At 34.7% G+C, this 18,876-nt stretch overlaps 1 protein-coding gene across 2 annotated transcripts in view; it reads left to right on the top strand.

Moving 5' to 3' along the window:
• CACNA2D1 (calcium voltage-gated channel auxiliary subunit alpha2delta 1) overlaps positions 1-18,876 on the top strand; it is a 515,558-nt gene that overhangs the window by 416,081 nt on the left and 80,601 nt on the right. For both annotated transcript variants that reach the window (XM_060304737.1, XM_060304738.1), the window contains exons 12-13: positions 2,893-3,051; positions 7,888-7,992. In XM_060304737.1, the coding sequence (XP_060160720.1) occupies positions 2,893-3,051; positions 7,888-7,992 (264 nt within the window). The remainder of the gene's footprint in view (positions 1-2,892; positions 3,052-7,887; positions 7,993-18,876) is intronic.

Here is an 18,876-nt window from a genome sequence, read left to right on the forward strand (position 1 = left end):
ACGAGAGAAGCCACCGCAGTGAGAAGCCTGCACACTGCAACAAAGAGTAGCCCCCGCTCATCGCAACTAAAGAAAGACCACGTGCAGCAATGAGGACCCAACACAGCCAAAAATAAATAAATAAATAAAATTAAAAAAAAAAAAGAAACCTCTCCTTGACCCCCGTCCACCCCTTCAGGGACCACCCTGTTCATTCTCTGCCTCCCAGCCAAGGTGCTCTGAAGACTTGCCTCTGCATGGGCTAATCCCTCCCATTGTTGTTCAGCGCGCTCCATTGTGTTCCACCCGCACCCCCGACCTCCAGACACTGCCTGTGTAATGGGGATGAGTGCAGTGGGTGCTTTTAAATCCTCATCTTTCCTGTCTCTGTCCCGCAGTGTGTTCTTCTTGAGACTGTTTTCCTCTCATCATCTAAGGCAGTCCAGTCTCCTGACTTCTTTCCTGCCTCCAAGGAATCTTACTCCTGCTCAGTTTTCTCAGAGACCCCTCCTCTGCTTCACTTTTAATCACATGGCTTTAAACCAAATTTCTCTGCTGAAGCTTTCCGTGTTTTTTATATTAATCAAGACTTCTTCTGAGCCTCTTGCTTTCAACGTTATTTCTTGACATCTTCATTTACGTATCTCACATACTGAAATCTCACCCGCGCTTGAACTGTGTGCTTCTCTCCCCTAATCCTCAAGTGTCCCTGAACCCGTCCCTCCTCCGGCCACACAGATGCCCATGTCAGAATTCTCTTCTTACTCAACGCAGACCCAGTGCACCATCACAAGCTAGTGATTATTTCTCCAAAATAGGTTTTGAACCCCTCTTTTCGACCATCTCCATGAATAACAAAGCCACTTTGTCTGTTCAGCTGGGTTACCGCAATAGCCTCCTAATTATTTTCCATCCTTTGAATTTTGCTCACCTTACATCCAATTCCTAAACAGCAGCTAGGGCGAGCTGTTAAAGTTCTAGATTAAATTATTTTGCATTTGGCTTAAAACCTTTTGTGACTGGCCGTTCGACAGAGAATACATGCCTAATTGTCTAGCATTTCCATTAGACCCTGCCTCCGTCCCTGAGCTCATTTCATGTCATTAGTCCTCATATGAAACTGAGCTAAACTCTCCATCTTTATGTTTCCCTAAGAGGCTTCTTTTCTTTTTGTCACATCAGGGCCTTTTTACATGTTGTTCTATCTGCCTGGAATGTTCTTCCTCCATAGTCTTCAAGGAAACATTTCTGTGGAATCACAGGAAATGCCATTTCTTAGGGAATTTCCCTCCCAACTGCTTACAGTCCGAATCAGAACCCATTCTCCAGATATTATCTCTTAGAGATTAGGATTACATTGCTTTACATAACTCATCATGATTTATTGTATATTGAGAGGCACTGAGGGAGTAGTTAAAATCCCAGACTCTTGCTACAGTGCTAGTCTGAATCCTGACTCTCTATTACTTATTTGTTACGTGACTATGGACAAGTCATTTAACTGTGCTTAAGGTTTCTCATGGATAATACTACTACTTACTTGCAGCGCATTTTCAAAGAGGAAATGATTAATATTTGTAGAGCAAATAGTCAATGCAGCACAAAGTAAACACGTATAAGTGCTTACATACATATATAAGTGTGTGTGCATAATTTACCTCATGTCTGAAGGCACAGAGCTCTCACCTACCACAACTCTGGACATATAACAGGCCGCCAATGAATATTTGCTTAATGGATTGATGAATTGTACAGTGTACCTTATCACTAGGTTTCAGGGATCTTCAGAGAAAAGAGAATGATGCATTATATTTATGAGAATAGATAATCACTTATGTAAAAATATATTTTGGCTTGTGATCCACCTGTTAAAATCATTATGTGCTTTTGATCTGAGAATAGCTTCAACATTTGATCTGGCCAGCCCCTTTCCTTTTAGCAAGTATGTTTTTATTATCATTCTCATTTTGCTTTTGCAGATGTGACAGTCTAGGCCCCAGGAGCCTAAGGGGCTTGTACCCATAGCAGAGTTAATAAATGATAGGATGATCCCATTCATTTTAGCGCCCTGACCTTCTTGCTGGAGTCCTATTCTTATCTTTTTGGAAATATACAGTGAACTGTGTGAATACTTTTTATACGGTTGCTGAAATTACTTTGGTGATCATTCTTAAATTTTCAGTTGGGGCAGATATTATTGGAGTTTGTTTTCTCCTCCTACAGACTCTTTGTTGTTCAGGCCCTTATCACTCACAGCAGTAACTCTGCCATGACCTGCTTGCCCTTTCTCTTGCCTCTGTGATTCTACTGCATTCCCTATATAACCTCTAGAGTGATAGTTTTGAAAGACCACTCGTTGTTCTTGAGTCTTTCAGATTACTTTCCTGTTTTAACCCCCATGGAAAGACTACCATCAAATTTCAAATTTACTAACCGTCTGTTCCTGTCCTTCTGTGTACCACTTTTCCATTTAGCGTTTCCTCATGCGAGGCGAGTAAAATGCTCAGTTTCTCCCTGTATTCTGTGCAGGCATCATCATATCATTTCTGCATTCTGAATATATTTCATTGTTTGTTGAGAGTTTTGTGTTGTTGTTGTTGTTTGTAATCTAAATGCTCATAAAATTTGAGAGCTGGGAGGGACCTCACATAACTCAAATCCCAAATTTATAATCAGGGAAACCAAGCTAGGTTCAGGAAAGTGTCAATAAGTGACAGGCTAATACAGTAGGGGTTGGGGCATGGATGAAAATTACTGTTTGATCTTTAGTGCGCTTCTGTTACCAATCTACTCACTTTTCTTTTCGAAAGAGAAAGCAGTGCAGAAGGATTGAGAAGTATAACACAAATTCAGTAAAAATTACATGATTGATTTTAATGTTGGTTTATACATTTACCTTTTTATCTTTTGCAGTTTAACAGCAATGCCCAGGATGTAAGCTGTTTTCAGCACCTTGTCCAAGCAAATGTAAGAAATAAGAAAGTGCTGAAAGATGCAGTGAATAATATCACAGCGAAAGGAATCACAGATTATAAAAAGGGCTTTAGTTTTGCTTTTGAACAGCTGCTTAATGTAAGTATTAATACTACCCCCTTTTGTCTTTTATTATTGAATTGTAGCATCTGAATTTCAATATCCTTGTAGTTACAGCTCTGTAGGGTTAGATAACAGTTCTGTTTGTCATTCATTTAGAAAGCAGATGTGTCTCGGCAGTAGAAATGTTTGAACTTTTTTAATTTTTAAATCCAAAATTCAGAAAGTATACAAAATGTAGATTTTCTTTCTCTTTTAGATCTTTTCTTCTACCCTCTTTTTTCAAACTTTGTTTAAAAAAACACATTTGTAAGGTAATTACTTAATTTAATTTTGAAGAAGCACTGGAAACTTAGTTGGCACATTTAGAATATCATCTCTTTTGTCTTATCTCAGTTAGTACTGTATTTATTTGGAAACTTGTGCTGTCAGTCATCAAATGGTTTCTGGAAATATTTCAGTTTTAAACATCTAGTTTGAATCTTCAGGTTGTTCCTAAATGTACAAAAAGGTCCAAATGGTTAACATCAAGGTAGACAGGAAGAGCAGAAGTTCCTTCCAAAGAGAAAATTCCCTTGAGTGAATCATCGATGTCTATAGTTTGGCTTTTAAATTCTGGCACACCTACTACCTGTCCCATATCATAACAATATTATAACACGAATCTCACACTGCGGACTAGTATTTTCAAATGGCCATGTTGTCTGTTTCATTTGAACTATTTGAAAGCAGGAGCTATCATTCAGGTTTGTATCTCTTCTGAAGCAATATTATTGCAGTGGTTCAGAGTATGGACCTGACATCTCTCTGCCTTGGTTTCCTAACTGGGGTTGTGTAAAGAATGTCCACAGAATCGGTGGACATAGCAAACCACATAGAAAAGCACATGAGAATGTAGGCTGTTGAGTTGGTGTTATAATTAATTAATAACTAGCATGTGGCTGGGACAGAATCAGCACATAATTCCTATCATATTTGCTGAGTCACTAAATAAGCCCTTATATTTGGACTTTTCTGCAAACTTGATTTCGTTGTTCCCGAAGTAAATCTTCTAAACAGTTTTTAAGATCTCTGATTGGGTGATGACTCATTGATTTGTTCATTCAGCCAATATTTATTGAGTGCCTCACAATTTATCCTGTCACAGTGCTATTGCTGAAATTCCAGACATAAACAAAACCATTTGCTCTCAAGAAGGTCGAGCATAACATGCTAAATAATCATTTCTCATATAACATGTTAGTGCTGTTACAGGGTGTTCACGGTGTGTTTGCTCGGAGCAGCTTGGGGAAGGGGGCTCAACTTACCCAAAGGAGGTCAGAAAATTGTTGCACTTTCTTGAAAACAGGATTTTGAAGAATGAGCAGAATCTAGGTAGGTGGTGAGGGAGAGAAAATGAACAGCATCGACAAAGGCACAGAAGCATGGGGTGTCATGCTCATTGAAAGAATTGCAGGTGGATTGGTATGGCTGGGCTATAAGCAGTAGGGGAGAGGTGATGGAAATGGAAAGACCATGAGCTGTCTTTAAATGAAGTGTGTAGGAGCAAATGAAAAGTTTGTGGTAGGAGAAAGACATCATCTGACGAGTGTTCTACGTTAAGAAGCTATTGTAGAAATCCTGGTGTTGGACTAGACGTGCAGAGATGTTAAGGCGGGTGACCTGATTGGGTGGGTAGGAGGGGTTGCCGGGAGGGGGAGGGGGTGATTCCAAGTTCTCTGAACTGGAAAACTAGGGGGATGGTGGCACAGGAGTCTACAAAGAGGGAATGTGAGAGTAGAATTTTCTATTATTTAGAGTTTGAGGTAGTGATATTTTTTTTAGATACCATTAGATAAGCAAGTAAGGAGTTAGAAAAGCAAAGAAGTTCCACACTGCAGTTTTCAGGGGAAATTATCTTTGGTAAAATGCATATGATTATTAAATAATGTATGTTTATTAATAAAAAAATGAAAACTCAAAACTTTGAAATTCAAGCATAATTGATCATTAGAGTGGAATATATTCTTTCTGTAGTAAAGGAATGTGAAAGGTTTTTATGTTAACTTTTTTCTCTTGAGTCAATAATCAAGTTTTCTAGATATTGGCATTTTAATTATTCCTCTTAGTGTTGTTAACTGGCCTCACTCATTCCCTCCTATTCAGGTTTCCGTTGTGAAATGATGATAAGTCTCAAGCCTAATGTAATATTTCAGAGGCAGTCATGTAGAGGGGCCACGTTAACTCGCACGTTCATTATTAGTTGCTGATAAAATATGATCTAACTCCTATTGGCCTCTCCCACTGCCTTTACCAAAGTTGTAAATGATTTTTAATATGTCCTCAATAGTAAATCTCGTGTGTTTTGCTTTCCACATGTCGCTTAGATATTGCAATTCTTCATTTTAAAATAATTTTCCCAAATGCCATGGCTTGCCTTATTGAGCTGAAGCATGTTCTGTTACCTCTTGCAGACACTTCTAGTCTTTTTCTCATCATGCAATGCCATTCCTTCTCTTTTGTTTGTCCCGGCAAGGTTTACCCTTAAGATACACTGAATCAAGTGTCAAACAGAATTAGACGTTAAGATTTGAATTAGTCTTCAGTTAGCATTTCATAAACTACTGACAAATATATTGAGATGCATTTTTCCAAAAAAATTTTATTGAGTGCATATGATAGATGCTGTGCTATATACTGGCCACACAGAGATACGACAGTGTGTCATGAAATACCATATTAACATAAATTACCAACCCTAGCTGTTGTATTTTTATTGACATAATCAATTTCTTTCCTTGGCTTAGTTCCTTCCAAGCCAGTTATGTATACTTCTTGTGACTGTGTGATTCTTTAGATAGCTGCAAACCCAATGAAAAATTGCTGAGATAGACTCTGCTTTCCCACAAGTCCTGAGGAAAAATGATGTTGAAAACACATTTCTGCGTTCCTCTTTTTGTGGGTGTCTTACGAATGATCAGCAAGACTCGATGTGCTAAAAGTAACTTTGATACTTGTATTTAGTGATAATAATAAGAATACCTCCACTACTTCAAAAAATGAAACCAAGTTCTGTTCTAAAAACTTTAGTTATTTTATCACTTTTCTGAGACAGCCCTTTAGGTAAATATTATTTTGCCCATTTTACATACGCAAGTAGAAAACACAGGTCATTAGAGAAACTAATTTTAGTTTGAGGGACTTCAACACCTTTCACAAAATTATTTTGATGATAAAATATGTAAATTTTTGTATGGTCAAATTTTCAGATAATTATCTTCAAAAATAAGAATGGTGCTTGAATGTGATAAATTGTATTAGTTAATACTTGAGTTTTCACAATGCTTGGTTAAAAGCCTTAACTCCGCATGGTCTAATGGCCTAGTCAACGGGGTAAGAATATATGAAACAGGATCTTTTCATCAGTAAAGCAAAATGTTGTCTTCATTAACTTTTCCACAGGAAATGGGATTTCCTTTTTTGACAAATAGGAATAGGGACCTTCAATACGCTTAAATACTATAGGAGAATTAGTGATTTTTTTAAAAAATGTATTAGTCACTTAAACACCAAACCTGTGCTGTCCAGTGTGATAACCATGATCACAAGTGGGTGTTGTGCACTTGAAATGTGCCTGGTCTGAACTGAAATGTGTTACAAGTACACACTGAAATTTTAGTACTTATTATGAAAGGAAAAAAAGTATATTATCTCAGTAACTTTGATATTATTTGATGTTGAATTGATAACATTTTTGAACGACTGAGTTAAATATGTTATTAGAATTTCAGATATTTCTTTTTACTTTCTTTAATGTGGCCATTAGAGGGTTAAAATTACAAATTAGGCTCACATTGTATCTCCTTTGAATATTGCTGAACTAGAGGGTTGACATTTTCGAAGAAGCTGAGCATTCATAAATTAGTGTGAATCTTTTGTTCTCAACACTTTCACAAACACATTTCACAACAGTAGAAAGGCTGAGATTATAATTTCAGACCTCAAAGAAATACAGCTTTCTAAATTAATTGTGCATTTTCATGGCCCTTTGATGTTAATCCATTGTTTACCTAAATCCAACTCTTTGGGGACCTTAAAGAAAGTGTAAGAAAGGATTTACCACTGGAATTGAGTCTTTCAGGATTAGAATATGTGTGGCTGCTTGCGAGCAGATAGGAGAATATTCTGGAAGTAGTTGTCGACATTTACAAAGATATGAAAGAGCACTGGGCATTAGGGATCAACACTGCAATTTCAGAAATGTAAAGTGAATAAAGTGAGATGAAGGAGGGAAGAGAGGAACAAATGTTTGTGAATAGATTGAAAATATATGTGAAAAGCTATGCACATTTTATTAATATTATTTCTTGGTTTCTCGTGTAAATTATAGGGGTATACAATTGACATCATGGCCATTAATTAATTTAAAACCCATTTATTAATTAACCACTGAGAGGTTATTATGTGCTAGGCATTCATCTAGGCAAGGAAACAACACTGAACAAAAACGACACAAGTTATGCCCTTTTGGCATTTAACATTCTATTGGGAGAAGCCAATAATAAAAAGACAAATAAAATATATACTACATGTAAACAAATGTGAAATGCTATGGAGAAAAATACAGCCTGGGAGGGGAAAGTTGTCAGGAAAGTCCTCACTGGTAAGGTGACCTTTGATCAGAAGCCTGAAGGAAGGGAGACCCGTGGGTGTTGGGAATGAGGCAGAGCCCCTGTGTAGGGATGCGTAGGCCTGGCTTGATCCAGGAACTGGTTCTTAGAATTGACTTATTGAGCAGATACTTCAGTCATTACTTGCAACCTGTGCATGCTCTTTCCATATTGCTTTTATACTCCCTACCTTTTATTATGAATGATATACATTTTTTTTTAACAGTATAATGTGTCTAGAGCCAACTGCAATAAGATTATCATGTTGTTCACGGATGGAGGAGAAGAGAGAGCTCAGGAGATATTTACCAAATACAACAAAGACAAAAAAGTGAGTGTAATTTTTCCAATGTTTTAAATTTAATAGTAATTTAGGTGGTTTTTAAAGAGAGAGTGGCGGGGGTGGTGAGGGAAGACATTTTTGGTTAAAACATTAGTGTGCTGATTATAAAGTCATACAGATGGATTATAAGCTAATCACTGAATTAAATGTTAGATATCTTCTGTGAGATTCATAAGTACCTTATGACTAATTCATTAATAAAATAATTTGAACTTACAGAAGCCTATATAGGAATATATTTGTTTGTTTGTTTGTTTGTTCTACTACAGAGGAAAGTATTGTAGAAAGACCTGTTTTGAAAGTTCACCCATGTGGCTGAACCTACTGATAGTGTGGAAAATATCAAATGTAACTATTTTTTTCTAGCACTGCTACTATCAGCTTATTTCAATTTTCTGACTGACTCTCCATATTTTATAAAAGAACAATGATTCTCAACTTGGTTTCTTAAAATGCTAAGGATCCATAAATAAGTAATGAAAAATTATAACCTATATCTTGTGTTTCCAAAATTTCAACAGAAATTGTATGTTTCACAAGGGGACTCTTAAGGGTAAAATGCCAGTTTACTTGGCTTTTAATTGAAATTTTTACCATTTTGAGAGGTGTGACTCGTCATTAACTCTAATGAATTGTTTTATATGTGTGTGAGGAATTAAAAAGAGAAAAAAATGTATATTAATACATTTAGGTAAATATATATGTTATATATTTTGGCAGGCAAAATATTGTGAATAATGGGGTAGAGTATTGATGAAAAAATCTGGGACACTTTGAAACACCCTTAGGTACTTTAAAAATGATTAGAGTTGAAAACATAGACATATTGGGTTGGCCAAAAAGTTTGTTCAGTTTTAAGTAAAAATAAAAGACACATTTTTCATTTTCACTAGGAACTTTATTGAACAACATATTCATTAAATGAGTGACCTTTTTGGCCAACCCAATACACATACCTTCAAATTATTCACAAAATTTTTTAATACTCAACTCTTTGATATTGCATATGCTATTAAAGTATAATGTCATATGACATAAGTTTAATGCAAGGGTTAAGTTTTTTTAAAACACCTGGTGACTTTGATTATACAGAAGAGCCGTTCCTTTTGAAAAAGTTGATAAATGGACTGAACTGTTAATAGACTGAATATTTTCAAATAGTAACTTGATTTTGTGAATATTTGTTTCAAAAACATCAGTAGAATGAAAAGTAATGGGAAGATACAGATGTATTAATCTAAGATGTAGTGTGCATTACTTACTTTATTTAGTAACTGCTACTCATCGTTCAGAATCCTGGGCAATCATCACCCCCTGAAGGATGTCCCTGACACTTTTCTCCCACTTCAGGCTCGTGCTCTGATCCCATATAGCACAGTGTATTCAGACCTACGCGTCCCTCACACTGTATTCTACCCACAAAATCTCTTCTCTGTTCCCTCTCTAGATGACAAGGTCCTACAAGACTGGGCCTTTGTATTGTTTAACTTTGAACTCTCATCATCCTGCAGAGAGCACAGTTTCAGAGATAGTTCTCAATACATGGCAATAAGTAACTTGAGTATGTCTAACAAAAGTTGGAAGCATGATTTCTGTTACAGAACAAATTCATAATTAAAAAACATAACCTGGAGTAAGGACTATTTCACTTATTTAAATATTCTCAATAATGTAACATTACCATGTTTTGGAGAACTCAAAGGTAATAAAATAAATTTAGCCCAAATTGAACTCTATTACTATAATACATTTATCTCAATATTCTACTAATTAATCATACACTGATAATTTGGAAGAGACTTCTTAGCATCTTGTAGTCATAATTTCAAGTATATTTTATTATTTTGTGATAGAGGTATATAAGTGCAAGCCCCACTGCTTTTCATTTTTTAATGAATGTAAGTTTAGATAAATCTTTTCTTTAATTTTGATATCATCTGAACCAACCAGCAGGAATATCATTCACCTCTGGATATTTTTCTTCAAAAAGGAAGAGTTTCTTAAACAAATATGGCAATGAATGTTACAATCTATATCATAATTTGTGCTTAAGATATATTCTAATTTCAAAGAGTAAAAAAAAAAACTTCAACAGGTTTAAATAAAAGAATTTAAATGTATAAAAAGAGAAGAAATTTTCATCTAAACTTTTTTCTTTCTCTCCCCAAACTCTGTTTGTATATAGAATTAACACAATGATACGTCTTGGAGGCATATCATAAGTTTATGTTTTTCATTTTTTTAAAATATAAGAGGTTTTATGCCATAAGGAAAACAATTGTATTCTACCCTCTGTTTTCACAAATTGTTCAGTTGATTGAATATATGAAGAATTAACTAGTTGAAAATCATTTTTCTATGTATATATCCTAAAAATGTCCAATCTAAGTATTGTTATCTTGAAACACTACTTCTCATCCCCTTCACCTTTTATAGGAACTCCACGTTTTAAACAAAGGCATTTTGCAACATGCTAAACCACACAAGAAATTACTCATATTGAATTCATTTTTATAAAACTGATGAATCTAATCTTACTCAGCAATCCTGCTGTTTGCCTATGAATGTTGCTGTGCTTTAAGGACACACACTTCTCCTAAGGACATATAATTTTTGTGAATTCCAAAGCAACTTTGAAAATTAAGTAGTCAGTCCTTAGTTTCTGTGATTTTAAAATAAATGTATGATTAGCTAAGAAAAGTTAAGATGTCCTTGGAATTAGGTACTACATTTTTTATGTGAGTCTAATTTCAGTGGTGTAGCAAAGTTCTGTGATACACTCATACATGTATACGTACTTACATACACAGATATATGCACACATATTTATATCTGTTTTAAATGGACATTCCTTCTGTCCATCGTTATTTCCAGGAACAAGGGACCATGTGTGTAACTTTGGCTTAGCTCTCTTATGTAAAGTTCAGTGAGTAAATTCCGACAGGTAGTTGAGAAGTGCTTAAGGCATGAGGACGTAGAAATCTGAACATAAACTAATTTTTCTAAAATCTTTGCAAATTTGCCAAGAAATACTAGGAAAAAAATAAGACAGTCAATTCTGGGTGAAGCTGTGCACACACACATATGTGCATGCATACATTTTGTTTTTTTAAAGATGGAAGAGCCAAGTCATTATTATATGTTAAGGTTAGTAAAGGGATACCCAGACAAGAAATCTTATAGTTACAAAACAGAGGAGAACCTTGAAAGAGGAGGGATTGAGAGAGATACAGAGCACAGATATCTGAATTGGACAAGTAGGAATTATATTTCTGGAAATATTGTTGTACCACATTTCATATGCACTTTACTTCAAGTTCAGTGGCTTTTTGAATTTCCTAATGTGGGAAAACCACATTAAACACAAAATTTGTCTCTTGGTATTTGTATGTTCTGTGTCCACTAACAGTGAAAATAGATGATGGCAGACAACCACTTTTAATTCACTTATATTTTTGAGTGTATTTGTACTTTGTCAAGACAACATTTACATAGTTAATTGTTTATGCCAAGGGTGTATGTGTGCAAATAGTGTAAAGGTACCTACTAAAAACAGTGTGTATATGTATAGGAGAGGTTTTTTCCACCATCTTCAAACATGGCTTCAAACGGTTTTGGGTGCATTGTCAAACCCTTTCTAACTTTCCCTCCTTACTCAGACTTCTCTATACCTTCCATTCATCCACCCAGTCTGAGAGATTTGCTGCCACAGACACTGATATGGAAGATCATTGTCTATCTTTGTCATCTAAGGATGGGTATGGGTATGACAGACCAATTCTTTACCTGCAAAATTCATATATTACATAATAAGTTTATCAACTCAGAACTTCACTAGCCACATTATCTTTCAAATGGCTGATGTATAAAACTGAATTTGATAGAGTTAGTAAAATAAAAACTTTCAATACATTTAAAAATTCTATATTCGATTATAACTTTATTTTAAAGCATGCTTTTCAAGATAGAAGTTCACTTGTAACTTAAAAATATCAAAATTGCAAAGTCACAAAGTTTGGAGAGCTTTTAAAGAAAAAAAATCTGGAAACTACTCTTTGAATCCTACTTCCTCCCCAAGCCTCTTGCTTGACATTAATGTGGCTGCTGAATGATTCATTTAAAGTCATTTTTCATCCATATGACATTAGAAATCATTCAGAGCAACCCAGGTAGGTGTGATGAGGTACATCCATAGAGCTGATGAATGAGGCTGCAGATATACAGCACAATTTAATGAGGCCAAAAGGTTTAAGAATTAGAACAAAATGTTTGGGTTCTTTTGAAATGTATTACTCTTGGGAATTAATCTACCTGATTATAGATAGGTACAGTTTAAAACTGAGTCCATGGTAATCTCCTCACACAGCTGTTCCACATTAAAATGCATTCACTTTCTAATCTTTACCTGCAACTATGCCATTCCTTAGGGCTCACCCATGTGTACAAGACTTCCTTAAAAATGGTGCCAAAACCAAAATGAACTCTATCATAGAGTGCAAACAAATGAGTAAAGGAAAGTAAAACCAGACACAGAGTTGAAAGATAATTCCCAGACCTAGGAAAATTAAAAATATTTGATTTTCTGTATAATAGCAAAGGGATTTTGGTTAGCAGTACACACTTAAGATTGTCTAGCCAGCTAGAAAATAGTTCTCGGACCCTTAGGTTAATTCTCAGAATTAATCAAAAATAAAAAGGCATTCCAAATCTATAAAATGAAAATTTCAAAATAACTAGTAAATTGAAAGAGAAGAACAAATGGGAAAAAAACATGATAGATGTGGAATAATTTTTAAAATAAAGAATGCATAGCTAAAGTTATAATTGCCTGACAATAGATTCATTATTTTTTTAATTCTTTAAAAAATGATTGGCAGTCTTTTCTATTTTGTTGTCAGATCCAAAATAGAGAGAAATAATTTATAGGCTACAAAAATCTAAATCAAATCACAAATGGCTGAATCTGCATATGTGTTTTATACAATAAGAGTGAAAACTGTCAATTACTTTTTCAACAGATGGTAGGGAAAATAATTCATGGCAAATAATTCATTGCCTTCTCAATTGTCGCTGCCTGGCTTCTCCATCAGGAAAGAATGAAGCCTTTGGAAGGAATGTCCAAACGTGATAATGAAGGGCATTCAGACTTGTAGAATATTTAATACTGTTTAACAAATACACTGCTTCTGAAAAGTTTCATTTCGTGTATTTTGGCACTTTCAACAGTTTCCCAAAGATTTTTCAGCTTTAGATTAGGAACTGTACCTGTGTTCTAAAAACCAAATATATTATTTATGCTGGACTTACGGTATAGCTGAAAACAATAATTACAAGTAACACTGGCCCAGTAGAGAGATGATCAATTTAAAATGCGTGTGTGTACGTGCATGTGCATGTGTGTATGTGTCCTTCTCTCTGACAGATTTATTTACATTTGCTTTCTTAGAATAAAATTAATGTTGATAATTCATTGTCTAAACTAAGGAAAATATTATCAGGTACATTCTCTTCAGGTCTGAGTAATATTACTTCCATACATTTTACAGAGTCCTTAATTTAGTAGCTAAAACAAATCTAATGAAAAATGAGAATAAGTATTATATTAAGCACAAAATACATTGCAAGACGTAAGCCATAGAGTGCAAAAAATGCTCTCGAAATAATTTCTAGGTAGAATTGTGCCACCTAAAATTGGGATTGCCTTTGGTTTGTGTGAAATCATTCTACCAGGAGAGGCACTCTGTTCTGCTTTTTCTGTGGCTGCCTTCTTCTCAGATTGAGAATTCTGCTTGCCACGTATCTCTGCGCAGAGGTCTTCCCTGCTCAGTCTTTCTAGTGTTTCCCCACACACCTTCTTTACCGTTCTCTATTTCAGCACCATCTTTCCTCTTTGTTTTCTTTCTCCCAGATTACCATTTTTTATTATTTTAATTATGTATTTATTCACCTGTTATCTTGAACTCTCCTCTATTAAAAGCTCCATGAACTAGGGTTTGTGTTAGTTTGTAAACCTACCATTGACTCCTTAGAGGCTAGCAAGGGCTTGACGCACAGCGGTTGCTAAGTATATTTACTGAGGATGCCCAGCATAAATAAATATAAATATGCAATAAATAAGCTCGAAGATAAATTATAAAACATTCGTAAATGTTAAAAAACTCAATAGCTTTGCTCTTTTAAAAGCAAATAATTTAAAACAATTTTTTCCTTATAAGTGGAATGTAGAGTAAAATGTATGTTCCACCTTGGATATGTCATTTTATAAGTAAGTAGGGAGGGCTTAAGTTTATATAAAAAACAATTGTATTGACGGCACCTCTCCATTCACCCTCACCAGTCCAACACATAGTTTTTCATGAGTATTCTCATAATTAGTGTCAGTGAAGTATTTAGCATTACCCAAGAAGAACACCTGAAATAAATCAGTATGTTGCTTATTTCCTGACCTCTGCTGACAATAGTGTTTGCAGAGCTATAACTGCTTGGAAATGAAATGCGTCCATAGATTATTGCTCCTGTGTCAAGTACTATAAATGTATGCAGAGGGAAGGGAAACCCAAAATTACTTCCTTATAATCTGATAATGCAAGGGTGATTCATTATAATTGTTAAAAATTTTAAAGACCAACATAATCCTGAGGCATGTATCTGTGTTACGTACGCACATGCAAGAAATGTGAGAGAAATATCTGCTTGGTGCTGTAAGATCACGTAGGCAAAACCTACTGCATTTTGTTTTCCTTTTTTAAAGTTGCTTTGTGTGTTTTACTCAGACTAATTCAAAGGTCACTTGTGAAATTCTTGCGTTTGTCAGACCCTGGGCAATTCCATGATATATCTTATATGGACACAATGGCATTTAGACAGTATTGGCTCATTTTCTTTGGAGTTTATTGCTAAATGCAATAAAGCAAGCCAAATTTGTTCCTTTGGGAAGGTGTTACTTCAAGTTATTTTATGTTCTTTTTAAGGCACGAAAGCCTAGTATCCCACTAATGGAAAATGTTTCCTCATTGAATTCTGATAGCTTGACGGTAGGAGACATTGTAGTCATCATCATCATCATGGTCATCTTTATTACCATAGATAATATTTATTGTGCTTATTATTTTCCATATAATACAAAAGATTTTCATATATTACTTCATTCACAATTGTAATAACCATATGACAAAAGATGTTTCTTACCATCAACATCATCCGCATTTTGGAAATAAAACCAAAATTTGAGACGTTAAGGAACTTGTTGAAAGTTAAACAGCTACTAAGTGGCAAAGTCAGTCATTTAAACGATCTACAGTCCAAATTTCATAACCTCATATGGAATGCACTGTCTGGTTGTGTGTGTGTCTCTCTCCAGGGCAGCCTTGTGGCCATACCAGTCATCATTTGCCCACCCAGGATCTTTCCTTCTGGTCGAATAGCAAGGCTTTACTGCTAAGGGACATATTTCTCACAGCCTTAAGAGGCTAAGATGGATTAAACTAAGCCATCAGATATTTGCAGGCTTGTAAGAACCTTTCAGATCACTGGGCTTTATAAAATAAAGTGTGAAATGTGCATTTGGACACTTTTATTTATTTCATAATGTTATAAAACTAGAGATGTAGGTTATTTTAAATGCTCTGGATTCTGGTACACTTGTGAATTATGGAAACCACTGTAGAATTTTCTCCTAAAATATTCAGTCCAATTTAGTATTTTTATAGGCTTCATGCCAAAAATTTTAGTACGCACAGTAAATTAATAAAACCCATTTCTGACATCATTTTTCTAACATGAGTCGATAGCTGAAGTTTTTATTTTAGTTTTATTGGCTTTCTTTCTTCATAGTCTCATTTCCATTATTCCTTGGAGATTTGCCTATTGTAAATTAAACTTGAACTCTGGGTAACTGATAATTGTTGAGGTGACAGTTTCCAGTAACTGGGTTCTGCTGGGAAACAAGAAATTCCTATGGCTTTTAAAAATAGGTTGACCCTGTGGTTTTGGAAAAATCTTAATTGAAGACAAGTATGTTAGTCTTCAACAAACAAGACAAAATAAAAACCAGAGTTGCGGAAGTCTAGAACTGAAGAATAAATCAGTGGTGTATTGTAAGAAACCAATCAATAACCCAATTTGCTGTTAATTAAAAGTTTTCTCTGATCAAGTAGGTCAGGCTTGACATGTCAAATTTACATCTTGGAATTATAATGTTCTGTTCAGAGAAAAAATGATTTTTGAACCAACTGAAGGCCGAATTATATAAATTTGCAACTAATAATAGAGACAGATTTTTAATTGTTTTAAGTTTAATTTTATTAAATACACTCTCAAATTACAATTTATTTTGTGAATATTCTTATATAACTAAGCATGAGTCAATAATTATGAGTTATTTTCATTCTCTAGGAATAATACAGCACATAAATGGTTTAAATGTATTATACAAACTTTAATTTACCTGAAAAAGTTTGCTCATCTCCATTGAGCAAGTCAGCGTAACATAAAAGAAAAAGATTATGAATTTACCGTGATATAAGTGTATGAAACAACCCAAATTATAAAATGCTAGACGTATATCAGTCCGGTTTTGGCTCTACTCTATCATAATAATGAACTGATTTATATGTCAGATGATATCAAAGTTTGTCTTATGTCCCTCTGGGAAAACGTTTAGACCACTCATTTAGCTGTTTAATTTCTTTTCATTTAATATTTATTTCTGTTTCTATATAAGGCACTATAATAGATACAGTAGTGCAATCTTGGAACTGTTTTAACCCTAGCCAGCATTTATTCAATACTACCTTCGCACATTATTTCTGTTAGAGACCTAGACTCCAGCATTATGAAGAATATTTTTCAAAGCCATCTATAACTGTGTATGTTTCATATATGACCCTCACAGAGCTGAACATTCTGAAACATGGCCTAAAATCAACCAGTTCAGGATCATTTAGCAAATTTTCTAGGAACACTTCACTTAGAAGTCTCCAGTATGTACTTGTTACATGGATCTCATATTGTAATTATCAATGTAAAGTTAACTTTGCTTAAATGAAGCCCTGATTTAAAGTAATAATTTGCTTAATGGAGACTTCAGATGAAATATTTCTCTTGTATGACTGCACATTGTGTTTCAAGTTATTTTATATGTCATTTTATTTGTTTTTATGTAAGACCATGTAAATACACTAATAAGAAAAGAACTCTAAAAATACACATCTTTGAGAATGTAATTTACCTTAATTTCTAAATCATGCCTATTTCAAGGAATCACTTTATTTTTTCCTTTCCCCAGAATTATAGCTAAGGAAGAATGGTACACTTAAAGAAGTGAAAAACACCAGAAGAATGAGGGGATAGCAATCATCTCTGTGGATTTGGCATCTGGAATTTTAGTTAGTTCATTAACTCTTCCACGGGGTGGCAGTAATATAGTGTGGAATAGGAGGAGTGAAACTATCTAAAACTCCAAGTGGAAAGTTAGGATATAAAAACAATCAAATTTCACCAATTCATTGTGAATGAGACCTCCATGGAGGTCTCCATGGAGGCCAACAATGGGGGTCAGGCAAAACTTTTGTAGTAAAACAAATAAAACAACAAGTTTTGTTGGTGGTGGTGGTGTTTTACTAGTATGTTTTTTGGCTGAGTTGTGTCTATTTGGACTATTTGATGAATAACATCAGTCAAAATAATCACATGGTGTGTGTCTAAGTGTAGCCTCTATATTATTAGAAATGCTTGATTTCTAGGGATGTAGGTATAATAATTCATTTAGTCTTATTATTTATTTCTTTGTACTGAAAAGTATTCTATGGAAAACATTTTACTGGAACGCTGTCGTGGTAAGAGGAGCGACCAGACAAAGCAGTGCTTTAAACTGAAAGTGTGAGACATGCTTTCAAATGTTAATTATGAAAGCCATCCCCAAGTGCTTTCTGGAGCATCTTGATTGTTTCCCTGCCCTGAATTCACGTGACAGTTTTTTAAGGTATGGCAGTTAAATTGAATTGTTAGTAGGGTTGCCAACCTGTTTATAAAAATACTTCCATTTAGGAGTAAATTTTATGATGTAAGTAGTGACGCTACTTCGAAATACATAGCCCCCAAAATGAACCAGTTGAAGATTTTAAGGAAATGGACTGCATTTTGCATTTTGGGGGATTGAGAGAGAGAGAGGTAGGTGTCACCAGCTTCTGTTAAACTAGAGCCAGTCATTTGTCCTTACAGTTTGAGGTGATTAAAACTCTGACGTATGGCTTCTTACATAACTAGCCGAGGCAAACCCGGATGACCTAAGGGTGGCTCACGTAAAACTTTACAAGTGAAACAATATCCCTGATGTACATTTTAGGGCAAGGATTGTCATGATGTGATCTCAGTGCAGTCAAGACCAGCAAAAGAACAGAGAACAGATGTGAAATCTCTTTTGAGATATGTGCTCTGCAGTTGTGCAAAAGATGAAACAGATGAAACAGTTAGAAAATGTCAATTCAAACAGTCAGTCAACATGAATTAGGGAAAAGCTCTTAACATAGTTCAAACCAGACCATAAATTCATGGAAAAGTGATTTTCTGCATGTTTATCTTCAGAAAAAGCTAAAATGATCAACTTAGAGTACCTGTTTACTTAGATTACTAAATTGGTAAAAATCGATAAGTCAAATAGCTATTTTATTAAATACTTATTGACATCATTGAATTTACCTTCTATGCTTTTATACTATTTAAATTCAGTGGCTTCCAATGAATATATAAATTACTATAATTAAATACTATCTCAATTAAATTTTTAAACATTTGCATATTATATATTAGAAACAGTCAGTATTTTGATTCTTTTTAAAAATACTAGGAGCTTAAAACATTTATCATATATGC

This window comes from Globicephala melas, chromosome 9, assembly GCF_963455315.2.
Source record: "Globicephala melas chromosome 9, mGloMel1.2, whole genome shotgun sequence".
Taxonomy (NCBI): Eukaryota; Metazoa; Chordata; class Mammalia; order Artiodactyla; family Delphinidae; genus Globicephala; species Globicephala melas.